This window comes from Mobula hypostoma, chromosome 9, assembly GCF_963921235.1.
Source record: "Mobula hypostoma chromosome 9, sMobHyp1.1, whole genome shotgun sequence".
NCBI classification, from domain to species: domain Eukaryota; kingdom Metazoa; phylum Chordata; class Chondrichthyes; order Myliobatiformes; family Myliobatidae; genus Mobula; species Mobula hypostoma.
In genome coordinates this window covers 111,402,602-111,427,244 of record NC_086105.1, presented here as the reverse complement: position 1 = coordinate 111,427,244, position 24,643 = coordinate 111,402,602, and the positions used below count along the sequence as shown (strand labels likewise).

At 41.6% G+C, this 24,643-nt stretch overlaps 1 protein-coding gene across 5 annotated transcripts in view; it reads right to left on the bottom strand.

The window, feature by feature from the left end:
• Positions 1–4,193: 4,193 nt before the first annotated feature.
• slc29a4a (solute carrier family 29 member 4a) overlaps positions 4,194–24,643 on the bottom strand; it is a 248,061-nt gene continuing 227,611 nt past the window's right edge. For 4 of the 5 annotated variants that reach the window (XM_063058912.1, XM_063058911.1, XM_063058910.1 and 1 more), the window contains 4 exons: positions 24,011–24,198; positions 21,073–21,313; positions 15,547–15,719; positions 4,194–11,504 (listed from right to left, as the gene is read on the bottom strand). In XM_063058912.1, coding sequence (XP_062914982.1) covers positions 15,577–15,719; positions 21,073–21,313; positions 24,011–24,198 — 572 coding nt within the window. In that variant the 3' untranslated portion in view covers positions 4,194–11,504; positions 15,547–15,576. The remainder of the gene's footprint in view (positions 11,505–15,546; positions 15,720–21,072; positions 21,314–24,010; positions 24,199–24,643) is intronic. The other variant, XM_063058914.1, reaches the window with a different exon arrangement.

The following is a 24,643-nucleotide window of genomic DNA, read 5'->3' as shown; positions in this document are numbered from 1 at the left end:
TAGTTGGGAGCTTAACATCCAAGGACATTTAAAAGACTCTTAGATAGGCACATGGATAAAATACAAATGGAGGGTTATGGGTTACGAGGCAGGGAAGAGCCAGACTGAGCATGGACTAGGTTCGTATAGATCGGCACAACATCATGGGTCGAAGAGCCCATTAATGTGCTGTATCATTCTATGTTCTAACCCAGAGTATATCCTGTTCTTTTGCTACATTCAGTCTTTCTTCCAATTCTCACTCAATATGAAGGATTGAGGGAAAGGTTAATCAGGAGAAAGTTTTATTGTCCATGTATGCCCTGATGTGACAAGACTTCAAAGGGTTTGAGGAACTGGTGCAGGGGCGAGGGTTTCAGATTTCTAGATTATTGGGATCTGTTCTGGGGAAGAAAAGGACAGATAACATCGGAACTCGAGGGGAACCAATTTCTATGTGGACAGGTTTGCTAGAGTTGTTGGGGGGGGATTTGGCAGGGGCATGTGAACCAGAGTAATAGGGCAGAGCATGGTGCAGCTGGTATACAAGTAGATGCAAAGTGTAGTTTAGAAAGGGGTAAGAATTTGAAATTAAAAAGTTGATGAATACAATACTGAAGATGTTATATTTGAATGTGCATAGTATACGAAATAAGGTAGATGATCTTTTAGTGCAGTTAGAGATTGGCAGGTATGAAGTTGTGGGCATCATTGAGTCATGGCTGGAAGAATACCATAGTTGGGAGCTTAATATTCAGGGATACACATTGCATTGAAAGGATAGGCAGGTAGGCAGAGGAAGTGGGGTGGCTCTGTTGGTAAAAAATGAAATCAAATCATTAGAAAGAAGAGACATAGGATCAGAAGAGAAGGAGAAACAAAAATCAGATATATCAGTATTACAGTACAGTAAAGGCATAGAGGCATGAGAGAGGAGTTGGCCGAAGCTGATTGGAAGAGTACACTAAGAGGGATGATTTGCTTCACTGTGGAAGTCACCAGCAGTATGCCAAAAATTCAAGAGTGTCAGGTGGCAGATGTGAATGTAGTTGCTATTACTAAGGAGAAAGTTTTTGGGAAACTGCAACATCTGAAGGTAGATCAGTCACCTGGACCAGATGGACTACACCCCAGTGTTCTGAAGGAGCTAGCTGAAGAAATTGTGCAGGCATTAGTAGTGATCTTTCAAGAATCACTATGTGTCTCATGGTCTTATGGTCTTTTGGCTTGAATTTAATGGATTTAATTTCCTTCGGCCCGTGCCTCAGTCTGGCATGGCCTCTGGTTGACCTGTCATAGTAATAAGATAGGACATGCCTGGGAGTTATGATTGGTAAGTCTGGTACGTTACTTGCCAACTTGGATTCTACGAGAATGACTATGTCAGGAACTTTCTTGACTAATCTGTGGGAGATCTGTCATGATTTAAATATCAGTCCCTACACATTATTAAGGGTGACTAGACTGTAGGAGGAGCATTACAGGCAGCTGCAGTAAGCAGCGAGCATAAATAGAAGAGATATAGAAGGAATGTATTCTGTACAAAACTGATTGCTGTTGGGGTTCATCATCCCAGCATCGTATTTTTTGTGTCAAAAAGAGCACATCTTCCAGTTAAGATGGTGCTACCGAACACGTGTGTCAGGTTTCTGGTGATCAAAAAGCTAAGAAATATGATTAAAAACATCACTAAAAATACCTTTTCTGAGGTAAATTGTGTTAAATTATCTCTGCAAACAGTGAAGTGGCGAGTGATGGTGAGACAAGTTTGGGGCATGAGCCAAGATGGTAAGTTGCAGATGGAGTTCCAATGCCCGTACATCTGGCCCAGGAGTGAGGTTGGATTGCTCTGGGCACCAAGAGGAGAAGTCAGGGCCCGGGGTGAGGATGTTCAGTGCCCATACAAGTGGCCCAACTGCAAGGTTGGATAGCCCTGGGAGCTGATTTCGCTCATCCTCTTCCATAGCGCTGAGACTATGAGGACTGGCCCCGGCTGCTGTGCTCCGTGCCCACTAATAAGATGAACTGATCAGCGAGGCTTTGAACCTATTCTGGGCTGCTCCGGGAATTAGATCTGAGGAATCAATTTTGGTTCGGAATGCTATTGTTCGCTTCAATTGTTCGCATGATTTTCATTTTTTTTTCTTTCTCTTGTGCATCGAGTGTTGGTCTTCTATTTTTACTCTTCTATTTAATTAGGTTCTTTCAGGTTTCTTGCTTTGTGGCTACCTGTGAGCAAGCAACTCTCAAGGTTGTATAACTTACACATTCTTTGATAATAAATGGACCTGAATCTTGAATCTGGCGTGCCAAGCATCTCAATTGGTTGACTGGGTAATCAGTCACCACACACACAACCATTAACTAGCGGTACAGCTCTAATGAAGTTCAATACTTCTCAAGAACTCTTTAAAACTCAGTCTCCATATTATTTTTAATTGCACAGTTTGTCTTCTTTTGCACATTGGTGTTTGTCAGTCTTTGCATATGTATGATTTTTCATAAAATTCTATTGTATTTCGTTTTTCCTGTAAATGTTTGAAAGAAAACAAATCTCCGGGTAGTATATGGTAGCATCTACACACTTTGATACTAGATTTACTTTGAACTTCACATTGAACATTGAACTTTGAAATACTTTGATGTGACAGCCTGCATACTCTGACAGGGTCAGCAGACCATCACTGTGAAAGCAAAAGGTAAATTCTTTCTTCCCCCACCTGAAAAGAGGGAGGTAAAAATCAACAGACTGATTGAGAATGTGTACCCTGAATTTAAAAATGCTGTATTCACAGCTGTTTATTGTGAAACCCCCTTAAAAAAGCAATCTAATTTGTAGTTTCCAATATCATATGATAGGAAGCCAGTTCTAGTCAATCCCTTTATTTTTCAGCTTGCTTTTGCAAGATAATAGAATCAGCTTTACGTTGTATTAGGTGACGTCATCCTTCAGACATGAAATGGAGCTGTCATGTGAATGCTCCAGCCTGCAAATTGACAGCAATGAGGTAGGAGTGACGTTTAATTTGATGAAATGAAATTGTATTATCTCGTCCATTTGTCACTTCTAATTGGTTCTCATACACTTCATAATGCTCCAGCAAGCTTCCTTCTCATTTCATTATCTTGCCTATGCTCTTACTTCCCTTGACTTCATCTCTAAACAGCTTCTGTGTTCGCAATGGAGAGACTAAATGGCCTGGACTTTCTTCCCCCTTTATGAGAGGCTCAGATGCTCAGTGTTTGGGTTTTAACATTATTTAAGAAAGGCTTTAGCATGCTTGTATTTTGGAACATCTGACATTTAATACTCGTCAATATTTAGTTCTCCAAGAGGACCACAACCTTGTAGCTTGGAGGCTTGTGTGCCTCAATGATCCAGAGAGCTATGTTGGCTGGAGTCAGGGCTTTATGCTTTGGTCTCCCATGCCAAACAGGTCAAAGGATAGAGGCCAGACTAAGAGTGGTCCACCGGTCCTCCAGGTTTGGGGGTTCAGCTCAGGGCTAACAACCCTGACTGGTAAAACAAAATTGTTATGGAAACAGCAATGAAGAATCCTTGTACATCTGGGTGCCCAGCCAGGACTTAGATGACTGACAGTAGTGAAAATCGAGGAAGCTACAGACACAATGAAGAAAGCCCTGAACTCCTCCAGAGATGAAGGACCTTCATCACTGCCCTAAACACCAACAGCGTAACAGGAAGTCAATATTTAGTGGGATCTAAACATGTCGCCATGGGCAAGTAACTTGGTTACTGTGGTAACAAATCTGTTTCAATCAGTCCTGATGAAGGAGCTTGGCCCGAAACGACTGCTGTTTAGTCTTTTCACTGGACGCTGCATGACATGCTGAGTTCCTCCAACATTTTGTGTGTGTTACTCTGTTTTCATTTTGTGCTGGGTGATTGTCTTGTATAAAACTTTGCAAGTAAACTAAAGTTCAAATGAGAACAGTACATGGGCTTTTTATTTCTTAGATGGCAAGCAATTGAATTACTCTTGTGGCTTAGTAATGCACATGCACTGGTTGCTATGACAATAGACAGAAAAGCCACAAAACGTCAAAGGATTGCAACAGTCATTAAGACAATTACTTTCAATCAATCTTCATCAATTAACAGTCTTTGAATTGTAGGCCAGTACAGTGATGAGATCATTTTATGAAGAACCAAAATTGTGATTGTAATATGACAATTAAGCTGCCAGTAAATCTAGTTTTTCCAACATTGCTCTGTGTTTATTATCAGCAAAAGAGTGCACAGAAATACAAAAACAAATCTCACAAATTCAACAGCACTGTTGGGTTCCTATTAACCCCTTTAGCACTGTAGGTTTGAATTGTTTTTTTTAATATCCTAAACTGAATAAATTTCAACCTGAAGAAATTCCACTCACCAGGCTTTAGCAAAACAACTATTATGTACTTCCTTGAAATACAATTGGCCTTGGAATACATATGTTTGTTGTTGGTGTTTTTATTGGAGCCACTAGGTGTCGCTGGCGTTCTTTCTCAGTGTGTCGGTGAAACCAGGAAAAAGCATTGAAAAATACTGGAGTCACAGGAGACTGCAGATGCTGGAGTCTGGAGAAAAAAGATAAACCAGAGGGAGAAATAGCAGGCCACACAGCGTCTGTGAAAGCAAAGGGATGATTGACAATTTGGATCAGAATCTTTTATCAGTACTGATGCAAGGTCTTGACCCGAAACATCCCTTTGCCTTTACAGATGTTGCTTAAAGCAGGGGTCCCCCAACCTTTTTGCACCGTGGACCGGTTTAATATTGACAATATTCTTGCGGACCTGCCGATGGGGGTCGGGGGGGTGTTCAAGTTCAACAGTGCGTGACAGGGAATGAGGAAAGGTGCAGCTGACTCATATCGTTTCATATCACCAAATCACATCGCTTCCTCGCGGCCCGGTGGTTGAGGACCACTGGCTTAAAGTGTTGAGTTCTTCCACCAGTTTACGTTTTGCTCACTAAGAAAATATTATGTTGCCATTTTGAACAGAATGAACAGGCTCAAACTTTTCATCCCATTAACAAAAGGACAATGTTTCTCTACAAAAACCTGCCTCCATCTTCACATAAACCTCCATTGGTCCCACTTTTCCATTCCGTCATACATTAACAAAAGTATATAACATTAATAAAATTAATTTAAACATGAAAAGTTCTCCAACACGTTTCACTCAGTAAGAATATAGCACCATGAAGGTGCCTGTTGGTATAGAGGCTAAAAGAAGTACTGATACAATTCTTCTATTTGCATAGAAACTATGGATTTGATTGCAAGGCCAGGAGATCCTGTCAGATAGGTAGGGACCATTAGGGAGAGAAAACACCAAGACACTTTTTAATGGTCACATAATATACACTGATAGCGTCATGGCTGACTGATCTCAATCATTTTCTCCACAACAGATATAGACTTGAAGCCCAGAATCCCAACAAGTTCCAGGCACACACATTCTTTTCCAAACACAAGCGATCTGCATATTACAGATGCTTCTCAATAGGAACATTTTATTTGTCTTTTGTCCTGTTAGCACTGTCTCTCACAGCAAGGAGGAGGTGCCCAAAAGAAAAACAAATGGATTGTGACAATTTCTTAACAAGGTTGTCAAGAAAAGTTGGACATTAATCAGAATAAAGGTCGCCTCAGAACTTCTGTGGATTTTCATACTCCTTATAAAAATAGTGAGTAACATTTTGTTCAAATTCCCACTTCCTTAATTATTCAAATCTGAAGTAAAACTACAAAAGAATCTCTGAACACATGAAAACAAAGCTAAACGATTGTTGGATTTGTACAGAAGTTCTATAGGGTTGAAGATAATTAGTCTAATATACTTACATTTTTGGATGATGCATTCAAGCAGTTTGGAAACCAATTACAGTCATCCAGAGAAGTTCTTGCTCATTCTGACACAATTCAAGAGGCCAGAAATTGGGAGGTGTAGGCAGCTGGCAGAGGGTGTATTTACAACATGATGTACAAACAATTTTGAACATCTGGAAATAAGGATATGTAATAGATTCTGTTCTACTTGATGTTGTAATGTATACCCTGTCGACTATAAAGTGAATTCAAACAAAGGTGAACTGTGACCTATTTTGGTTACAAGCTTTGGTCATCTCTACAAATGTTAAGGTATAACTGGCGTATTTCATCAGTCGTAGAGCATTACAGCACAGAACAAGCCAAACTGATATTCTGCCTAGCACCATCAACCCACACCTGGACCGTAGCCCCCATACCCCTCCCATCCATGTATTTATCCAAACCTCTCTTAAACCTCATCTTATTGTTGCATAAAACTAAAATTAAAATCAGCTGGTGAAATTTGGATTCGCAACACTGGCTTCACAATTAGCCTGAAGAATGCAGAACCAATGCATAAACTGACTGCTGGGAAAATATATGTGGAAATATTGATTATGAGTGGTCAAATTGAACTGAACTTTATCGAGGAGCTTTGGGGAAGTCTACTAGGAGCTAGCACAAGGATCATCATGTGGGCGGAGCTACAATGGTGCTCGACAATGACTTCTTCGAGTTTGTCTGCGGAAACAGCTTAATTTCTACCTTTATCGTCTCCCTTTTCAAGGTGGATGGGGTTCTGTCGAAGACCCGGACAGAGCTACACTCAGACGGCGATGGGACCTGCTCCTGGGGCTCACTGACCAGCTGTTTTTCAATATCCCAAGGACATGGCCTAGCACACGAGCATGCCTTTGGGATTCCGAGGCTTTGCGCTCTGTGGACGAGCCGATTCAATGCTGGTGCTGCCAGTGTGGCAGGAGAAAATGGAACATCAGGAACTGCGTATCAGCTGTTGGAGGGCTCTGTAATCGGTGAATCATGCACTCTCTCTCTTTCTTTTGTTGGTTGGGAAGAGTTTGTTGTCAATTCTCAAGTCAGAGAAATCAGAATAAAGCAACACAACAGAGCCTAACACCGTAAATCAGCATTATGGGGGGGGGGCGGGTGGAAGGGAGAGAGAGAGAGAGACTGTGCTATATCGAATTATCAGGTGAACAATTAGCTATTGTGGTACTGCAGATCATGGTCTTTCTTGGAGGGCGTTTGTTTAGTGGGTGGAGGCTGATGCTTTTTGCTGAAGTAAATGAGGGTGGGGGAGGGTTGTTGCTTTGCTGCTGCTTGTCTGTGGGGAGGGAGTAGGGAGGCTTTGGGGCTGTAACATTTTTACTGTCACTCCTTCTTTGGGGCATTCTTCAGTTTTTGTGGATGTCTGCGAAGAATAAAAAATTCAGGTTGTATATTGTACATATTCTCTGATATTAAATGGAACTATTGAACTATTGAATATGTTAGTGTTATCTTTCAGAGGCCTTTAGTCAAAGTGGTTTGCCATTAATCCGAAAGGTCACCAATCTTTGCAAGTGCAATTTGGATATTAACCATTGGAAAGACTTCAATGCCAGCTTTGCATTGCACTTAATTTTAAATGGCAGGGCAAAGTCAATGATACCAATACACTCAGGGGTGGTGACAATAGCAATATAGAGCTCTGATGCTCAGCTGTCATGAACTGGACATTTTGTTAGTACTGGTGTGGAGACCAAGTGTGAAAGACAAAGGATTGGAAACTTGAGAAGTCTCACCAGGAAGGGTACCAGGGACATGGGCATCTGAGACCTGCCAGAGGCATAACAGGAGCAATTTATTGCATTTTATTGACTGGGGTATATAACTGTGTGTTCTGTGCAACCTAGTATCTACTCATTATCAAAGCAGCACAATCATCACCAACCATCTCCTATAAACTCCCCCTTTTGTTAATACTTCATAATAAAGTACAAGGCACACTCTACTTCTAAAGACAGCAACAATCACTCACCACTACTAGCTAATAAAATGTAACTGGAATTAACTCAGTAGTAGAATCAGCTAGAATACCACTCTTAAATTTTTCAAATGTCAAATAAATATTGAAGCTGGTATCAAAGAAGATTAATCTAATGCTTTCTGCCTGTGTTAGTTTTAAGTGTATCACAAATCATTTAAAAGAGAGAAGAAAAAGTCATTTTGGCTTCATCTCCAGTAAAACTGGAGATTTCCAGGCCCAGCCAGTACATGGATTCCCTGTCCCCTTCAACATTTCAACGTTACGGAGCGAAGGCAGGAGAATGGGGTTGAGAGGGATAATAAATCAGCCATGACGGAATGATGGGCCGAATGGCCTAATTCTGTCCCTATGTCTTCTGGTCTTACAGTGTCTTTGCTGTGGTGATCACTGCATGCTTAGTCAAGGGCAAGCACTTATATTTCATGGTCCAGTCACAAATAGATGGGCTCTTTGGCTCACAGTGGAACTGTATAATCAGAATTGGCTAATACTTAGCTGAAACAAAGATCAATAACACAGTATTTCTATATTCACTGTAAGCACAAATACTATTAGTTTGCAGCACAGAAAAAGGCCATTTGGCACAAGAGGTCTATGCTGGTGTTTATGCTCTGCAAGATCCTGCTTCACTTCACCCTATGTATAGTACTGCATTCACATTTCCCTCATGTAACATATCCAACTAACCCTTAAGTGCCCCAACACATGCAAAAAATGCTGGTGAACGCAGCAGGCCAGGCAGCATCTATAGGAAGAGGTACAGTCGACGTTTCGGGCCGAGACCCTTCGTCAGGACTAACTTCCAGCCAGTTTTTGTGTGTGTTGCTTTATTTCCAGCATCTGCAGATTTCCTCGTGCTTGCATTCTTAAATGCCCCAATGCCATTTTCCTCCACAAGACCGCACGGGAACATTAACCATACATAAAATCTGAAACCCATGTCAACACTAGTATGTTAAACGTCACTCCAATTTTGGCACTATATATTATGTCTTTTACCTCAACGCACAAGGCAAGATGACACACACAAGATTTGGCACAGAATAGTAGTGTAACCCATGTACTTACAATTTAAAGGGGGTACAAATTGTAGATGTGAGGAGCCCCTCTCAGACAATGCAGCACAATCTTAGGGACAAAAATCTGTCTCCCGGCTTTATCTCAGCCAATTTGCAACACTTGTTTTCAGAGGTGTTATTCCGCCTACAATGATTCCCAACTCGTCTTGTTACAATTTTGAAAAAAATTATTAAGTACAACCACAGGAGCTATCTAAGAGATGCTCAATTAAATCGGATAATAACATGAGTCTTCAAGGGGTTCCATAGACCCCCATAGCGTAGCGGTTAGCGCTAGACAACTGAAGATTTGGGCATCAGAGTTCGGAGTTCATTTTCAGCATAAATTGTAAGAAGTTTGTGCGTCCTCCTCCTCATGGAATACATGGGCTTTCTCCAGGCATTCCAGTTCCTCCCACAGTCCAAAGGCATGCCTGTTAGTAGGTTAATTGTCCTGTGGTTAGGCTAGGGTTAAATCAGTGTTGCTTGACGGTGTGGCTTGACGGGCTGGGAGGGCCTATTCCACCTTTATCCCAATAAATAAATAAATAGAACTGTTTGGGATCTAACAGCAGTATTAGCTTAGACTGTCATGTTCAACTTTGCATGGACTTTAGTTGTCTTCCAACTTTGAGGTTTAAGAAGTAAATGAAGATCAGGCTTGTGGGGTTGAAAGGCCCATTTCTGTTTCTTTGAGTATTCCAGGAAGGGGGTGACCATTAGACCGAACTGTCAGAAGCTTCAGCTTCTAGCTTGACTCAGGGTTTTGAGCTTTGTTTGAGAGTCATGAGCAAAGGGTAAATAAGAATTGCTACTTCAGACTTAGTTCTATTTTCAAAGCATCAGAGACGGGGAAACATTTACAGTTTATTACCTCTAAAAAGTATTACAGGTAAGCTGTTAGTGTTTATATTTGAACGGAATGATTATACTGTAATAACAGGATTTTAGCCGGCTCCTTAAAAGATCTCAGTTGTATATTTCATAAAATGTTTAATCCAGTGTCAAATTTTAACCTTGTCAGGTCATAGACTTCAAGGATGAAGTAATACCTATAGACAATTTTTCAGCATTGAATGTGCACCACAGAAAGAGACCTTTAGGCCAGTCAAACCCTGTTGATGCTAATGCTCCAGATATGCCCCTTCTCACTGAGTTCCGCTGGATGGTCTCAGGCCTGAAGCACTAATTGTGTTTCCCTTTCCCCAGATGCTGCCTGACCTGCTGAGTGTTTTCTTTCATTAGATTTCTTACACCTGCGTTTTTTAAATATATTTAAGCCCCTTCCACTCTTGTTCTTACTCATTATGACACAGAAAGAGGCCATTTCATCCATTAGGACCATAATAGGCTCTTAGTAGAGCAATCCCATCATTCCCATCCAAGTCCCTCCTTATTTCCCAGGATTCTTGCAACTTGCTTCCATTCACATGCCCACCAACTATGCTTGGATTATTTTTGTCACTTTCCTACATGAAGAGGGAACCTACAGAGGTCTACCAACATGTGTTTGGGATGCGAGAGAAAACCAAAACACCCAAGGGACACTCATCTGGTCACAGGGTGAATGAGCAAGTTCCATACAGACAACGTCTGAGGTCAGGACTGATCCCGGCTTACTGGTTCCAGAGCTGTAAGGCAGCATCACTAACTGGTGTGGTCTTAGTTCATCTTTCTCACAGCATAACCTAGGCTATCTTTCATGCATGCATTTAGCCTCAATGAAAGAAGATAGGACTTTAATGTGATGTTGTGGTCCTCAAAACTTACTAACGTGGGTAAGAACTCCTTGAGGGTGAATTGCGGAAAAATTTTTTAAATAAGTATATTTAATGGGCTGAGAAAGAATGACAGGTATTCCTCCTGTTTGATATGGGGGTACACCCCATCATTCATTGAATAATGAAGCATTAAAACTTGTATACTTACTGTTACCAGGTAAGAGTTTAGCTACACTGTAAATGTAAATGAACAATGGGAGTCTCACTATGTCCATAATCATGATTGACAGTCTCCACTCAAATATTATAGAACAAAATAAAACCATATGTAAATGCATCTGATGAATATACGGAGCCTAATTCTGGTGATTTTTTTTTTAGAAATACTGTGCAGATATACTAACACAGTCATCAAGAAATCACAATGGATCAAAAGACTTGCTGTTTAAGCCAATTAACCTCCTGTGGAAAATACCACCAAATATTATATCGCAAAATTACAACCTTCTCCCTCACTTCTTCCAGGCTAGATTCAGTTACCAAGAAGAAAGGAGTTCTTCTGTAGGTAGACATACAAACTGTAAAATAGTCGACAAAAAAATGGTAAAATGGTAATGATCAGGCACTCTAAGATAAAGTTTTAGGATGCTGAAAAGACTATCCGTGATTTCAATGAGTGACCTTTCTTCCTGAGGCATCTTCAAACACTTCTTGTCCTCGCTGAAGATCCCATCTAATCCTAGAGGACAAGCACAGCCTAAAGGAAGTTCCAGACAGATTGGGGAAAGCAGTCTATGAGCCTGAGATGGCACGCAACAAGCAATGTTTCTGTAGGACGAATTAAATATCCCTTAGTATTTCTTCATTTACCCTGCAAGGGAAAATAACCACACCTTAATGCACACCAATCACAGGAGAATCCTTGCACATAATTTATTATAATTTCTTTCCGGTTGAATCTACACATCATTTTCATGATGGATGATTCCATCATTTACTGAATACACAGTAAGATATCATGGCATAGTTTTAACAGATGAAGGGATGGTCATTTATCTTTTTAGGTTATGCCCAGTCAGAAATACAATATAGAAAGTGGCCATTTAGCATATCGTGCCAGTCCTGGACCTTCCTAAAGCTATCTAATAGAATCTGGAAGAGTTCAGCCCTGGAACAGGCCCTTCTGCCCACAATCTCTGTGCTATCATGCCAACCATTTAATAGTATCCCTTATCCTCTCTCAAAGCCTTGTATTTTTCTTCAAGTATTGATCAAATTACCTTTTGAAAGTAAGCGTTGAATCTGCACCTAAATATCAGATGAACAAACACACATCTAGTAGCTGGGACAGTACACGTGGAACTTCCCAACACACACCCTGATTTAGGAAGAATTCTGTACCTGTTGTTTGTAGAGACACTATTTAAATTTAGCTGTAAAACAATTTGGTGTCTGTCTTGCTCTATCTTGTGTTCAACTTATTAGCTTGTTATTTAAATAGCATATGTCTTTTGGTATTGACTTTAACCGGTAGCACAAAAGATTCATTAAAGACCCCTGAGTAAATACATGATGATTTTGATAATCAAGAATCATAACATCAGGAAAAGAGTCGAGAATCTTACATTTGGCTGACATGAACCTATTTGATGAGGGGCATTCAGATATCCAATATAGAGAGTGTGGGTGGGCAGAGATGATTTTAAACAGGAGGTCTTGTGATAAAACCTCCCGGAAGGCATTCAGAAAACATTGACAGCTCTCAGGAGAATGGAGCTGCTCACCAGCATGTCAGCACCTTCAGGGGAGAACAATTGGGAGAGAGAGAATGGATTTCACAGACATTTCTCTTAAGAGAATATGATTTTGCATATCTGGATGGATTATGGGAAGACACACTGAATAATTGATAAAAGTACATTGTTTGTTGAAGTGACATAAACAGATAATTTTAAATTAGTAAAGTTCTAAATCATGAATATTTTAGGATGGTTTTGCACTAATCTCTGAAATCTAAAGACATAAAAGCACAAAATGAAAATGGAACAGGAGGCAGAGAGGCACTGTACCCATTGCGCTTGTGTCAGCTCTTTATAAGAACAATCCAACGCATCTGACTCTCCTTCCCTTTTTCCAATAGCGCTATAAATCTTATCTTTCATGAAGTCCTCCAATTCCCCTTTGAATGTTACGAGTTAATTTGCTTCTGCCCCGTAACAGGCAGTGAACACCAGACTGTAACACCTCACTGTGTAACTATCTTTCCTCATGCCATCTCTGCTTCATTGGACAACTATCCTAATGCCGTGGGAAGTAGTTTCTGCTAATTTACTTTTCCAAAGTCTTTCATAGTTTTGAACCTAGATAGCTACATTTATTGTGGTCAATGCTGAATGTCAGATTAGGACTGAAACTGGCCTGAGTGAAATGAAGACCATAAGACCTTAGGACATAGGAGAAGAATTAGGCCATTCAGCCCATCAAGTCTGCTCTGCCATTTGATCATGGCTGATTTATTTTCCCAATCAACTCCATTCTCCTACCTTCTCCCCACAACCTTTGACGCTCTTACTAATCTGAAACCCGTCAATCTCTGTTTTCAATATGACTTGGCTTCCACAACCATCTGTGGCAGTGAATCCCACAGATTTATGACCCCTAGCTAAAGAAATCCCTCCTCATCTCTGTTCAACAGAGATTGCTTGATAGCGCTAGCCATTACCGATCGGGATTCGATTTCCACCATTGTCTGCAAGGAGCCCATGTGCTCCCCTTGTTGGCAGCAAACACTGCTATTCCTTATTATGCCTTAAATGTTATGTAGGAACAAATTAATATAATTAGCATTAACATAAACCTTGTGGAAACAGTGAACTGGAGGGTTTTTTACATTCAGTCTCGTGGCTCAACTGGAAATACCTGAACCAGTGGTCGGAAGATGAACTGTTGAGCTGATTAGTGAAACCCAAGAAATAACTGAGGAATAAAGCACAACGTCAGACACCAAGGTGAACTTGGCTGTCAAAGCTCATGTTGCACAGGAAGTGACATTGCAAAAGCCTCTCCACGGTGGAGGGGATCAGCTTGGTTTGGGTTGGGTAGGGACTTCAAAGCTTTATAGCCAATAATATAAAAGAAGATAATAAAAGTTTCCTCTGATACATAAAGTGTAAAAGAGAGGTGAGTGTAGATATCATATGGCTGGAAAATGTTGCTGGAGAGGTAGTATTGGGGGGATGAGGACATGGTGGACAAAATTAATAGGTATTTTGCATCAGTCTTCACTGTGGAAGACACTAGCAATATGCCGGAAGTTTGAGAGTGTCAGGGGACAGAAGTGGGTGAAGTTGCCATAACTAGGGAGAAGTTTCTTGGGAAACTAAAAGGTCTGAAGGTAGATAAGCCACCTGGACCAGAGAGTATACATCAAGGGTTATGAAAGAGGTGGCTGAAGAGACTGTGGAGGCATTAGTAATGATCTTTCAAGAAATAATTGATTCTGACATGGTTCCAGAGGAATGAAAAATCACAATTGTCACTCCATTCTTCACCAGGATACTTAGGAGCACATAATAAAATAGGCCATAGTCAGCATGGTTTCCTTAAGGGAAAATCTTGCCTGATAAAAATGTTGAAATTCTTTGAAGAAATAACAAGCAGGACGGACAAAGGAGAAACTGTGGATGTTATGTACATAGATTTTCAGAAGACTTTAACAAGGTGCCACACATGAGGCTGCTTAACAAGTTGATAGCCCATGGTATTACTGGAGAGATATTAGCATGGATAGCACATTGTTGATTGGCAGGAGGCAAGGAGTGGGAATAACGGGAGAATTTTCTGGTTGGCTGCCAGTAACCAGTGTGTTCTACAGGGGATTGTGTTGGCACTGCTTCTTTTAAGTGGTCAGTTACTTGGATGACAGAATTGATGGTTTTGTGGCCAAGTTTGCTGACAATACGAAGGTAGGTGGAAGGGCAGGTAGTTTTAAGGAAGTAGAGAGGCTACAAAAGGACTTAGATAGATTAGGAGATTGAGGAAAGAAGTGGCAAATGGAATATGGTGTTGGAAAGTGTTGGGTCATGCACTTTGGCAGAAGAAATGAAAGAGTAGACTATTTTCTAAATGGAGAGAAAATTCAAAAGTCTGAGGTGCAAAGGGACTTGAAAATCCTCGCACAGGGTTCCCTAAATGTTAAATTCCAGTTTGAGTTGGTAGTGAGGAAGGCAATTGCAATGTTAGCGTTCACTTAGAGAAGAGTAGAATGTAAAAACAAGGATGTAATGTTTAGGCTTTATAAAGCACTGGTGAGGCCTCACTTGGAGTATTGTGAGCAGTTCTGGGCCCCTTATCTAAGAAAAGATGTGCTGATATTGGAGAGGGTTTAAAGGAGGTTTCTGGGATTGAAAGGCTTATCATATGAGGAGCGTTTGATGGCTCTGGGCCTCTACTCACTGCAATTCAGAAGAATGATGGGTAACCTCATTGAAATCTATCGAATGTTGAAAGGACTCAACAGAGTGGATGTGGAGAGGATGTCTCCCATGGTGGGTGAGTCTAAGACCAGAGGACACAGCCTCAGAATGGAGGGGTGTCCTTTCAGAATGGAGGTAAGGAGAAATTTCTTTAGCCAGAGGGTGGTGAATCTGTGGAACTGGTTGCCACTGGTAGCTGTGGAGGCCAGGTCATGGGGTATATTTAATGCAGAGGTTGATAGATTCTTGAAGGGCATGAAGTGATACTGGGAGAAGGCAGGAGACTGGGGCTGAGAGGGAAAATGGATCAGCCATGATGAAATGGCGGAGCAGACTCGATGGGTCAAATGGCCAAATTCTGTTCCTATACCTTATGGTCTTATGGTCTTTATCCAAGCCACACAGTCAATGGAACTGAAATTCTATACATTTGCTCACCCCTAGTCAGATTGTGAAGAGAGCCTTTGTTTAGAGTCTTGTGGTGAAAGAACTGTTGATTGTTTCAGTGTGAATACATGAAGTGTGAGACATACTGGTCAAGCTGAATGTGACGTAGGCCACTGCCGATCCTAGAGTTAGTCCAGACATGTAGGACACAGTCATGGTGTTACCTGTAAAAAATGGAAGAGACAATGAATGTCTTCCAGCTGGTCACTACAGCACACAAACCTGATCTCATTCAATATCCTTCACGAGTCTCATCCAGCTCAGAACACTCTGTTTGGTTGACCTACCACACCTCTGGTTCAACATTGCTTTGACTTTTTAAAATTCATAGCAACACAGACGAAATGCTGGAGGAACGCAGCAGGCCAGGCAGCGTGCATGAAAATGAATAGATAGTCGGTGTTCTGGGCTGAGTCATTTCTTCAGGACTGAGAAGGAAGGGGAAGACACCAGAATAAAAAGGTGGGGGGGGGGAGAGGAAGGAAGCTAGGTGGAAGGTGATAGTTGAAGGCCAGGTGGGTGGGAAAGGTCAAAGGCTGGAGAAGAAGGGATCTGATAGGAAAGGAGAGTGGACCATTGGAGAAAGGAAAGGAGGAAGGGACCCAGGGGTAAGTAATAGGCAGTTGAGAAGAGGCAAAAGGTCAGAGCGGGAAGAGAGGAAAGATGGGGGGAGGAATTCATTCTTGGTTTCTGGTCAATTTCTGGCATTGCCTTCCCTACAGCTAACAGAGATCTCTGGGTGCTTGTCATTCTGAAGCTGCACTCAAGCACACAATTGCCAACCCCATTAGATGAATGTGCCCAGAATTTAAAATGTTTGGTATTTTAGATGACTATGACAAAAGATTCTGGGATGGAACCTGAATGGCCAACATGAGTTGGAGCTCATTACTCCTGAAGTAGCATTAACTTTGTATTGGATGCCAGTGTGGGTTGGGAGACACCTCTGGAAATATTCAAGATATTTCACACTGTGGAGTCAGTCACCCCAAGGTACAAGGAAGTCACCCCATACTGGTTTGTTGTAGCCCATTTAAAATATTTATCAACTGTAGAATAGTTTAAACTGAAGTGCCTGGGTCTCTGGGCTTCAAGAAATCACAGTATAAGTGTTTGAAACACTGCTTTCTTGCATTCACAATAAAATGGTAGAATGGCCAAGAAAATAAATGAAACTGCAAACTTAAGAATGTCTGTTTTGGATTCTTTTTGGATGAAATCCATCAAACCGGTCTTGTCTAAGCTTCCAGAAAAGAGAACCTTTATCAGTTGAACTTCAGCTAAAGTCAGTTTTTCACTCCCCTTATCAATCCCACCTGGAGAGTGTCACTCAACCATCACTCATGCTGATGTAATTATTTCATGGAAATCATTCTCAGAATAAACTTGGTCTGAATATTTATGTACAGCTTTGCAATCTGCTTCACGCTAGCTGAACATAAATGACAATTCTGACAACATGCCAATCTTTGCATCACTGGAATTTGGAACACAAATCTTCTGCAGGCATCTGATTCACTTGGAGGTAGGCCTTAGGTTTACTCTGCACTGGACACTCTGGAGCTACTGCTACAGCCACAAGTCTAAGGGACAGAAGAGAATCACAGAACATTATACCACAGAAAGAGACCATTGGGCTTATTAATCTAATTTCAACTCCTTATTTTTTTTTACACAGAGGTAACTTACCCTTTAACTGCCTCTTATATTTGTTTATTCTTTGTCTTGGAAACAGATATTCTGCTGCACCTGTCAATGCTTCTATCGCCATTTCTCAGATGAAAAATTCAAGGTAAATTTTATTATCAAAGTACAACTATGTCACCATGTACAACCCTGAGATTCATTTTCTTGTAGGCATACTCAGCCAATCTGTAGGAAAGTAGCCATAAGGGACCAGTGAAAGATCAGCCAGAGTGCAGAAGACAACAAACTGAGCAAATGTCAATATAAATAATTTGCAATAAATAATGAGCACATGAGATAATGAGATAAAGTCCTTGAAAGTGAGATCATTTGTTGCGGGAACATTTCAATGATGCAGCAAGTGAAGTTGAGTGCAGTTATCCCCTTGTATTCAAGAGCCTGATGGCTGAGGGGTAGTAACCATTCTTGAATCTGGTGGCATGAGCTTTGAGGCTCTTGTACCTTCTACCTGATGGCAGCAGTGCAAAGAGAGCATGACCTGGGTGGCAGGGATCTCTGATGATGAATGCTGCTTTCCAATGACAGTGTTTCATGTAGATGTGTTCAGTGGATGGGAGGGCTTTACTCATGATGTACTGGACCAAATCCACTATTCTTTTGTAGGATTTTCCAGTCAAAGACATTGGTGTTTCCATATCAGGCTGTGATGCAGCCTGTCAATACACTCTCCACCACACACCTATAGATGTTCGTCAAGGTTTTAGATGTCATGCCGAATCTTCAAAGAACATTAATGCGGCTGAAGGAAAGTTGGGTTTCTGACCAAGGGCTTCCACTGCATTGAGTGGTGTTGGGCATTGTTCATCTGCAGCTGTCATTGCCCAAGCACAGAATTGTGACCCTGTAAGAACTGTGGGCCCAGATTTAAATGGAACTTGAGAGCTATCAAAATAGATGGTCTATTGAATGAAAATATTTTTTCTTTGTAAGCCTTGAGAGTGAATGGTGAGGGTTTCTTTGACTCCTAGAAGCATAAAACACAGACTAAATGCTTTCGAATCACCCACGCTCAACGAAAGCTTGCTTTTAGCTAAGGGTCAATGGGTGGGACAAATCAGGAAGAACCCTGCCTGATACCACAGCTTCACTAAGTGAGAGAGTGGGCAAAAGTGAGTGACAAGGGGATGGGAAAATTCAATTCATTGCAGCTGTACTGCAGCTTTGTAGAAAGCAATATTTTCTCAATACTGATCACAACATCCAGGCCACTAGGATTAACACACTGAACAGACTTTGTAAACTTACAAACCAAGGAAATTGAAGGGAAGACTTGAACTCCTTTGGCCTCTTTTATGAGCTCTGTATATGTCCCAAATCATATTTTACAGTGCAGACATTATTGTAATGCTGGAAACGCAACAATTGATTGAACACAGCAAACTCCCCAAACCAGTATTGCAATAGATGGCCAGCCAATCTGTGTTAATTGATGGGGCTGGGTCTGCTACCTTTTGTATACCCTATTCCATCCAAAAAAATATTTCTTTAAAAGTGCAAAGAATGTTGCACACTGCCAATGAGTTTCTAGTTTGGTGTAGATACATTACCTGCAATTCTTTAGCCATAGCAAATCATTTCCTCATTAACAACATTCTGATGGAGGACCTTGCATTGGGAGTGCTTAATCTGGGACTGAACGGTCTCTGAGTCTTTAGATACGAGTATCTCAATAATAAATTCCAGACAGTATGTGCCTCTTTATTATCAATGGAACAACACTAGGGGATCAGCAGTGGAGACAATCAGCTGACGTAAATTCCTGGGCTTTATCATATTGCATGACCTGTCCTAGATCCAGCACATCGATCCAATCAGAAGGAAAAGCACGGTAGTGTTTTCACTCTCTCTGGAGGTTTGGCTTGTCTGTGAACACTCCAACAACCTTCAAATTGTGTACTGTTAAAAATATCCCTTCTGGTTGTGTCATGGTCTGGTATGACAACTCAAGTACACAACAAAGTAAACAGCCGAGAGAGTTATGGACTCTTTTGGAGTGATTTTTGGGATTAGCACGTTTACATTTAGCAAATGACTTTGGCCACTATTCTTCACATCTGAATATGTATTGTGGACTTAATTTGGAGTGCAGCTCTGAACAGTGGGTTCCAAAAAGCCGTGAATCCCAGACCAGACAATGCTGATTAAAATTCTCCTGGATGTCTGTGGTGTACGTGCGAATCGGGAAATGTGATGTTTGTGTGTAATTTCAAAGAAAGCAAGGTCCGCACTTTGTAAATATGGAGTTGCCCTTTGATGTTCAGCACATAAAATATCAAGCCCCACATTGGGCCAGCAGACCATTTGACCAAAAGCGTCTCCAAAAGATGTCTATTGTGGTAGTACCTATAGGAGATGCTGCTTCAAGAAGACAACATCCATCATCAAATATCCCTACCATCCAGGCCATGTCATTTTTTATAGCAACTGTTGGTCAGAAGGTACAGGAGCCTGAGGTTCAACAACATCAGGTTCAAGAACATCTACTGCACTTCCCTTCGTTCACTTGGTTCTTGAACCAACTGACAAAACCTTGATCGATGTAGTTTAGCAACACTATGATCACTTTACACTAAAATTGACTTTCTTTTTCTAATTGTGTTTTTTTAAAAACGTGTACAGGTTATGTTTAATTTATGTATTCTTGAGAATGCTGGTTGTATGATGCAATGTGCTTGTGAAGCTGTGTTACGAATAAGATTTTTATTGGGCCTGTGCATACATTTACTTGTACATATGACAATAAACTTGACTGGAGATGAGAACTGCAACTGCTCAAATTGGTCAACCAACAGATCTGAAAGGTTTTTATTTTGGTAAAATTTATAAGCACATAACTAACTACAAAATCTTCAATGCGATGTTTAATGATGCTGCTGTTCCTTCAACTCTTCCTTCCACTATGAGGAGCATGGCAGCCCATGAAACATAATCCAACTCTTCCACTACCACAATTCATCTGAAATTCAGCGGCTGTTTTGCTGTCTATAGATTGGACTCCTCAAGTGTGCTGCTGGCTGTTTACTCTTGTTCTTCCCTCGATAAACTTGAGGTCATCTAAATCATTGTTCAGCATGTCCTAGCTCACACTGTTCTGTTCATCTATCGCCCTTATTAAAACGGACCTACTTTGGCTTCTAGTCAAGCTGTACATCAATTTTTAATTTGTTATCATTCTTATAAAATTCTTTCATGGTCTTCTCTTCCTCTGTAATCTCCATACCATTGATCCTCCAAGAATCCATGCTCCTCTATATCTGTGTTTTCAGCTAATCCCTGGATTTAACAGCTCCATTATGGACTGCAGGGCTTTTTAGCTGCTATACCCTTAAGTCCTGGAATTACTTTCCTAAACTTCTCTTCCTCTCTGAAGTATCCTTTTCCTCGTATAAGACCACCTCTTTGACCAGGCTTTTGGTTTTCTGTCCTAATAAATTTTTGAATATTATACCATAACAGCAATGCTTGTTTGAAATGTTCTAAGATGTTTTTGCAACTTTAATTTCACTCTACAGTTGAGCCTCGTTGTAGTGGTGGTCCTGTATATGAAACAGAGGAAATAAGCAGGCTGGTTCTGGACCAAGCAGAACAGAGTGAATCATTTAAGACTGCCAGGAACAACAATCAATAAATTGATGACCTTTCAAGTTTAGAGTAGCACAAATCCACCTGAGATCCAATTGTAATAGTGTTTTTCTCCTACATTGAAGTGGCTGCTTCTAATAGCAGGCATGGTGGTTGCCATGGCAAAATCAATTTTCTTTTATCGGTGACTCTGAGAAAGCAGATGCAAGTGAAGCAGCTGTTGCTTACCTGCCAGCTCTCTCTGCTCCGGGCTGACTTTGCCAGCTGCCAAGATCATGGGCACACTCCCAAAATAGCCATTCGAAATTCCCATTAGCAAAGAAAAGACACACGGCCAGGCTGGGTGGCTGAAAACTGGCCGGTCGCTTGGGAGCACACACAGCAAAAAGAGTGGGATGAATATAACTCGGGTGCAGGAAAAGGCCAGGAGGTGAAGTCCCTTCCAGTCGTACGGTAAAGCTGCAAGGATCTGTAAGAGAAACCAACGGGCTAATGAAAAAGGGTTAGAATGTAATTTCACCCTCTGATGCAAAGAAAGGCTCCTTTCATCCAAACTTCACAATGCTCAAGAGATGGTAAAAGGCACAACATCTGTACTGACTAATTCAGGCCTCAATTACAATCTCATTCACATCTGTGTATAGAATACATACAGATGGGGCAGGGCGGCGGTGGTGGAGAGGGGTTTGAGTTTTTTTTAATTGAACAAAATAAACTATTCATAATTTTAAGAAATTACAGGAATAAACAGTTCAATGCCATTTCATTCTTTACATGCATGGTCAATGTTTTCCATACAGATTTATACACATTAATAACACTCATGTGACTCTCTGGTGTGGTATTCCAGCTATTACAATAATTCTCCTTCCATCTATCCCCCTCTCTCCAGTAGGGGAAGAACCCTACACCATGGTCCATCCCATCTGAGCTGCACACTAAGCTTCACCGCATCCCTCAGCACGCACTCCTGCAGCCCGGGAAGTGCCAGTCAAAAGCATTCTTCCATGGACATCTCAACGTGCTGGTAGACGAACAAGACCTGGGCCGACCACAGAGCGGCTTTCACCGAGCTGATAATCTGCCAGCAGCACGCGATGTCTGTCTCCACGTGTGTCCCTGGGACCAGCCCGCAGATCAGGGAGTCCTCTGTTACACAGCCACTCAGGATGAAACGCGACGCAGGCCTCGTTGCATCTTTCTCCAGGCCCTCTTTGCAAACCCACAGCCCGCAAAGAGGTGAGCTGCTGCCTCTTGGCTGCTATGGTCACCCCGTGATCAGTGGGATGAGGGAGTGATGCAGGAGGGATCTGACTGGGAGGGCCCTTCTCCACTGTCTGCCGGGCAAGGTCTCGGTCAAAGGTGTTGGTCTGGAAGAACCTTTCAACGGAGGACAGGTAGTCCGACAATGTCCAGCTGGCTGGCACGGAGGGCAGACCCATCCTTTGCAACACCATGGACAGATAGAACCTTGGCACAGGGTGGTACTTGGTGCCCATGTATTTAGGTTCCACGCACACGGCCTGATGCAGCCATACACAAAGGTGGTCATCAGGATGGGGGCAACTTTGCTCCCGTTGTCCAGGGACTTGTGCGTTGTGATTCATATGACCCGCTCCATCCTGGATCTCCAGATGAATCTGAAGACAGCTCAGCTGATTCCCAAACCAGAGGAGTGGGACTGGGCCATGCGGCAGCCCTGAGGGCACCTCACACCTGATGACTAGGCTCTGCCCAATTATCGATAGGGAGTACCCTCCCTGCTGTCCCAATTTCTGTTTTAGCTTCCCAGTCTGCTCCAGCCAATTCTTCTTGTACACCTCGGCCCCTCTGAACCAGATCCCCAGCACCTTTAGTTCTGATAAGGACACTGAATCGGCCAAGCCAGTTGCTGAAGAGTATGGCCTCACTCTTTGTGCAGTTAACCCTGATCTCTTATGCTGGTTGCAGGTGCTGATCAATAGTGGCAAACTGAGCTGAAGATGGTGGCATTGTTAATGCACGGGTGGGATGGGGAGGCATGGGTTTCGCTTGGGTCCTCCACTGCCCAGCAGCTTCACCCCTCTAATGCTCTCACCCTTCCTGATGGTTTTGGCAGAGGGTTCTACACAGCACATAAACAAGACAGAGGAGAGTGGGACACCCTTCCGGTCTCCAGACTTGACGGGGAAGCTACCTATTGACTTGGACAGAGGTGTTAGATCCAATTCTGGGATGAGTTCCCATAATCATTTTATTTGGATTCCAACACTGCCAACTCTGCTTGAATGTACCCCTGCCCCCAACTGCCCTGTTCCCACTTTTCAATCGAGGATATTGATCCTCGCACACAACTGGAAAGGAAAGTGCCCCTTGTTAGCCAGTCAGATGATACTGAGTGCTAATTGTGTATCGTGTAGTCAAACACACTTTATCCCCATCTCCACATTCTCCAGGCTTCTTAGAATATATCAAGTTTCACTCAGAAAGACATTGTCAAAATGCAATCACTAGTGCACTGAAGGCACAGTAAACAGATAAATAATTAAAATATATTGGAAGCACTGAGAATAAATCTCCAGAGGCTTATCAATAGCCTTTAAATTCTGAAATCTTCACATCTGTGTTCACATAAAATTTTGCACATATTTCCAACCATGTAAAAAATTTACAGCATGCTAATTGAGTAGAAGTTCATGGACTCCAAGGTAATCAATGGGAATTGCACTGTTAGGCATTAAGGATTTCATTGCTTTGGAAACAGTCGGCAGATTGATTATCAGAACTACCTATGATCGATAAAGAATAATAAGCTGTAATTTTCAGAGGTGAAATCACAAATGAGGGCATGCAAAGCTTCAGTGGCTAATGGATGTTTTTAAAATGACATTGACTGAAAATTTAGAGCCATTACTCTGTTAATATTTGCAGTGAAGAGGTTGCATTCTTAGGGCATTCAAAAAGAGTAACAAAAAGACTTTCACTTAGAACATTTCACAACCTTGAGATGAGCAAACATGCTTTACATTCGAAATACAGTCACTGATGCAATGTTGTAAATCCAGGAGGTTTTTATCTCAGTCATCTCTAATGTATTATGTATTATACCAGCCAATAGTGGTGTTAACTGATTAATATTAACGGCAAATAGTTACTGTGAGGCTTAGGGTTAGGGTTAGGGTCTTACCTTTCCCACAAAATCAGAGAGGTTAAAGATGGCCATGATGAGAATTGGCAGCCATTCTCCTAGAGTGCAGTTCCGAATTTCAGACTCCAGGCCAGGAAAGAGGCAGAGAGTGATGAAATACGTTAGAGCAATGGAAAGCATGTAGGGCCATATGACGCCAGCCACAATATATCGGTGTAGAATGATATCTGCAAAAGGACAGATGGCAAAACAACACCCTTTTAGAAAAATGTTGCCATGATAGGAAACACTTCAATGCTTTTAAGTGGTAAGTTTGCCATCTAAAAATCGATATACAACCAAAGTCCAAGTCCAGGGCTGCCAGATTGCAGCTAACATTAATGAATTTAAAAACGTTCATGTGGATTACTTCTGGTTGTAAATATCCATGCATCTCCAATAGAGGTACTGTGCATGCAGATTTGTAGAAGCCACTGTAGTTAATTCACTCTGGCCATTGGTAATCACATTGCTAATCATGCTGAAGGTTTATAGATTCGGCATTGCTTGGCTCTCTCAGTAGGTGTACATTATTGATGGCACTGAGCTATACTGATCAAGAAGATCCCATGTACAAGCACTGACAGAGGCAGCAACAATAAAATAAATTAGGTGCTACATTTGACTGGAGCA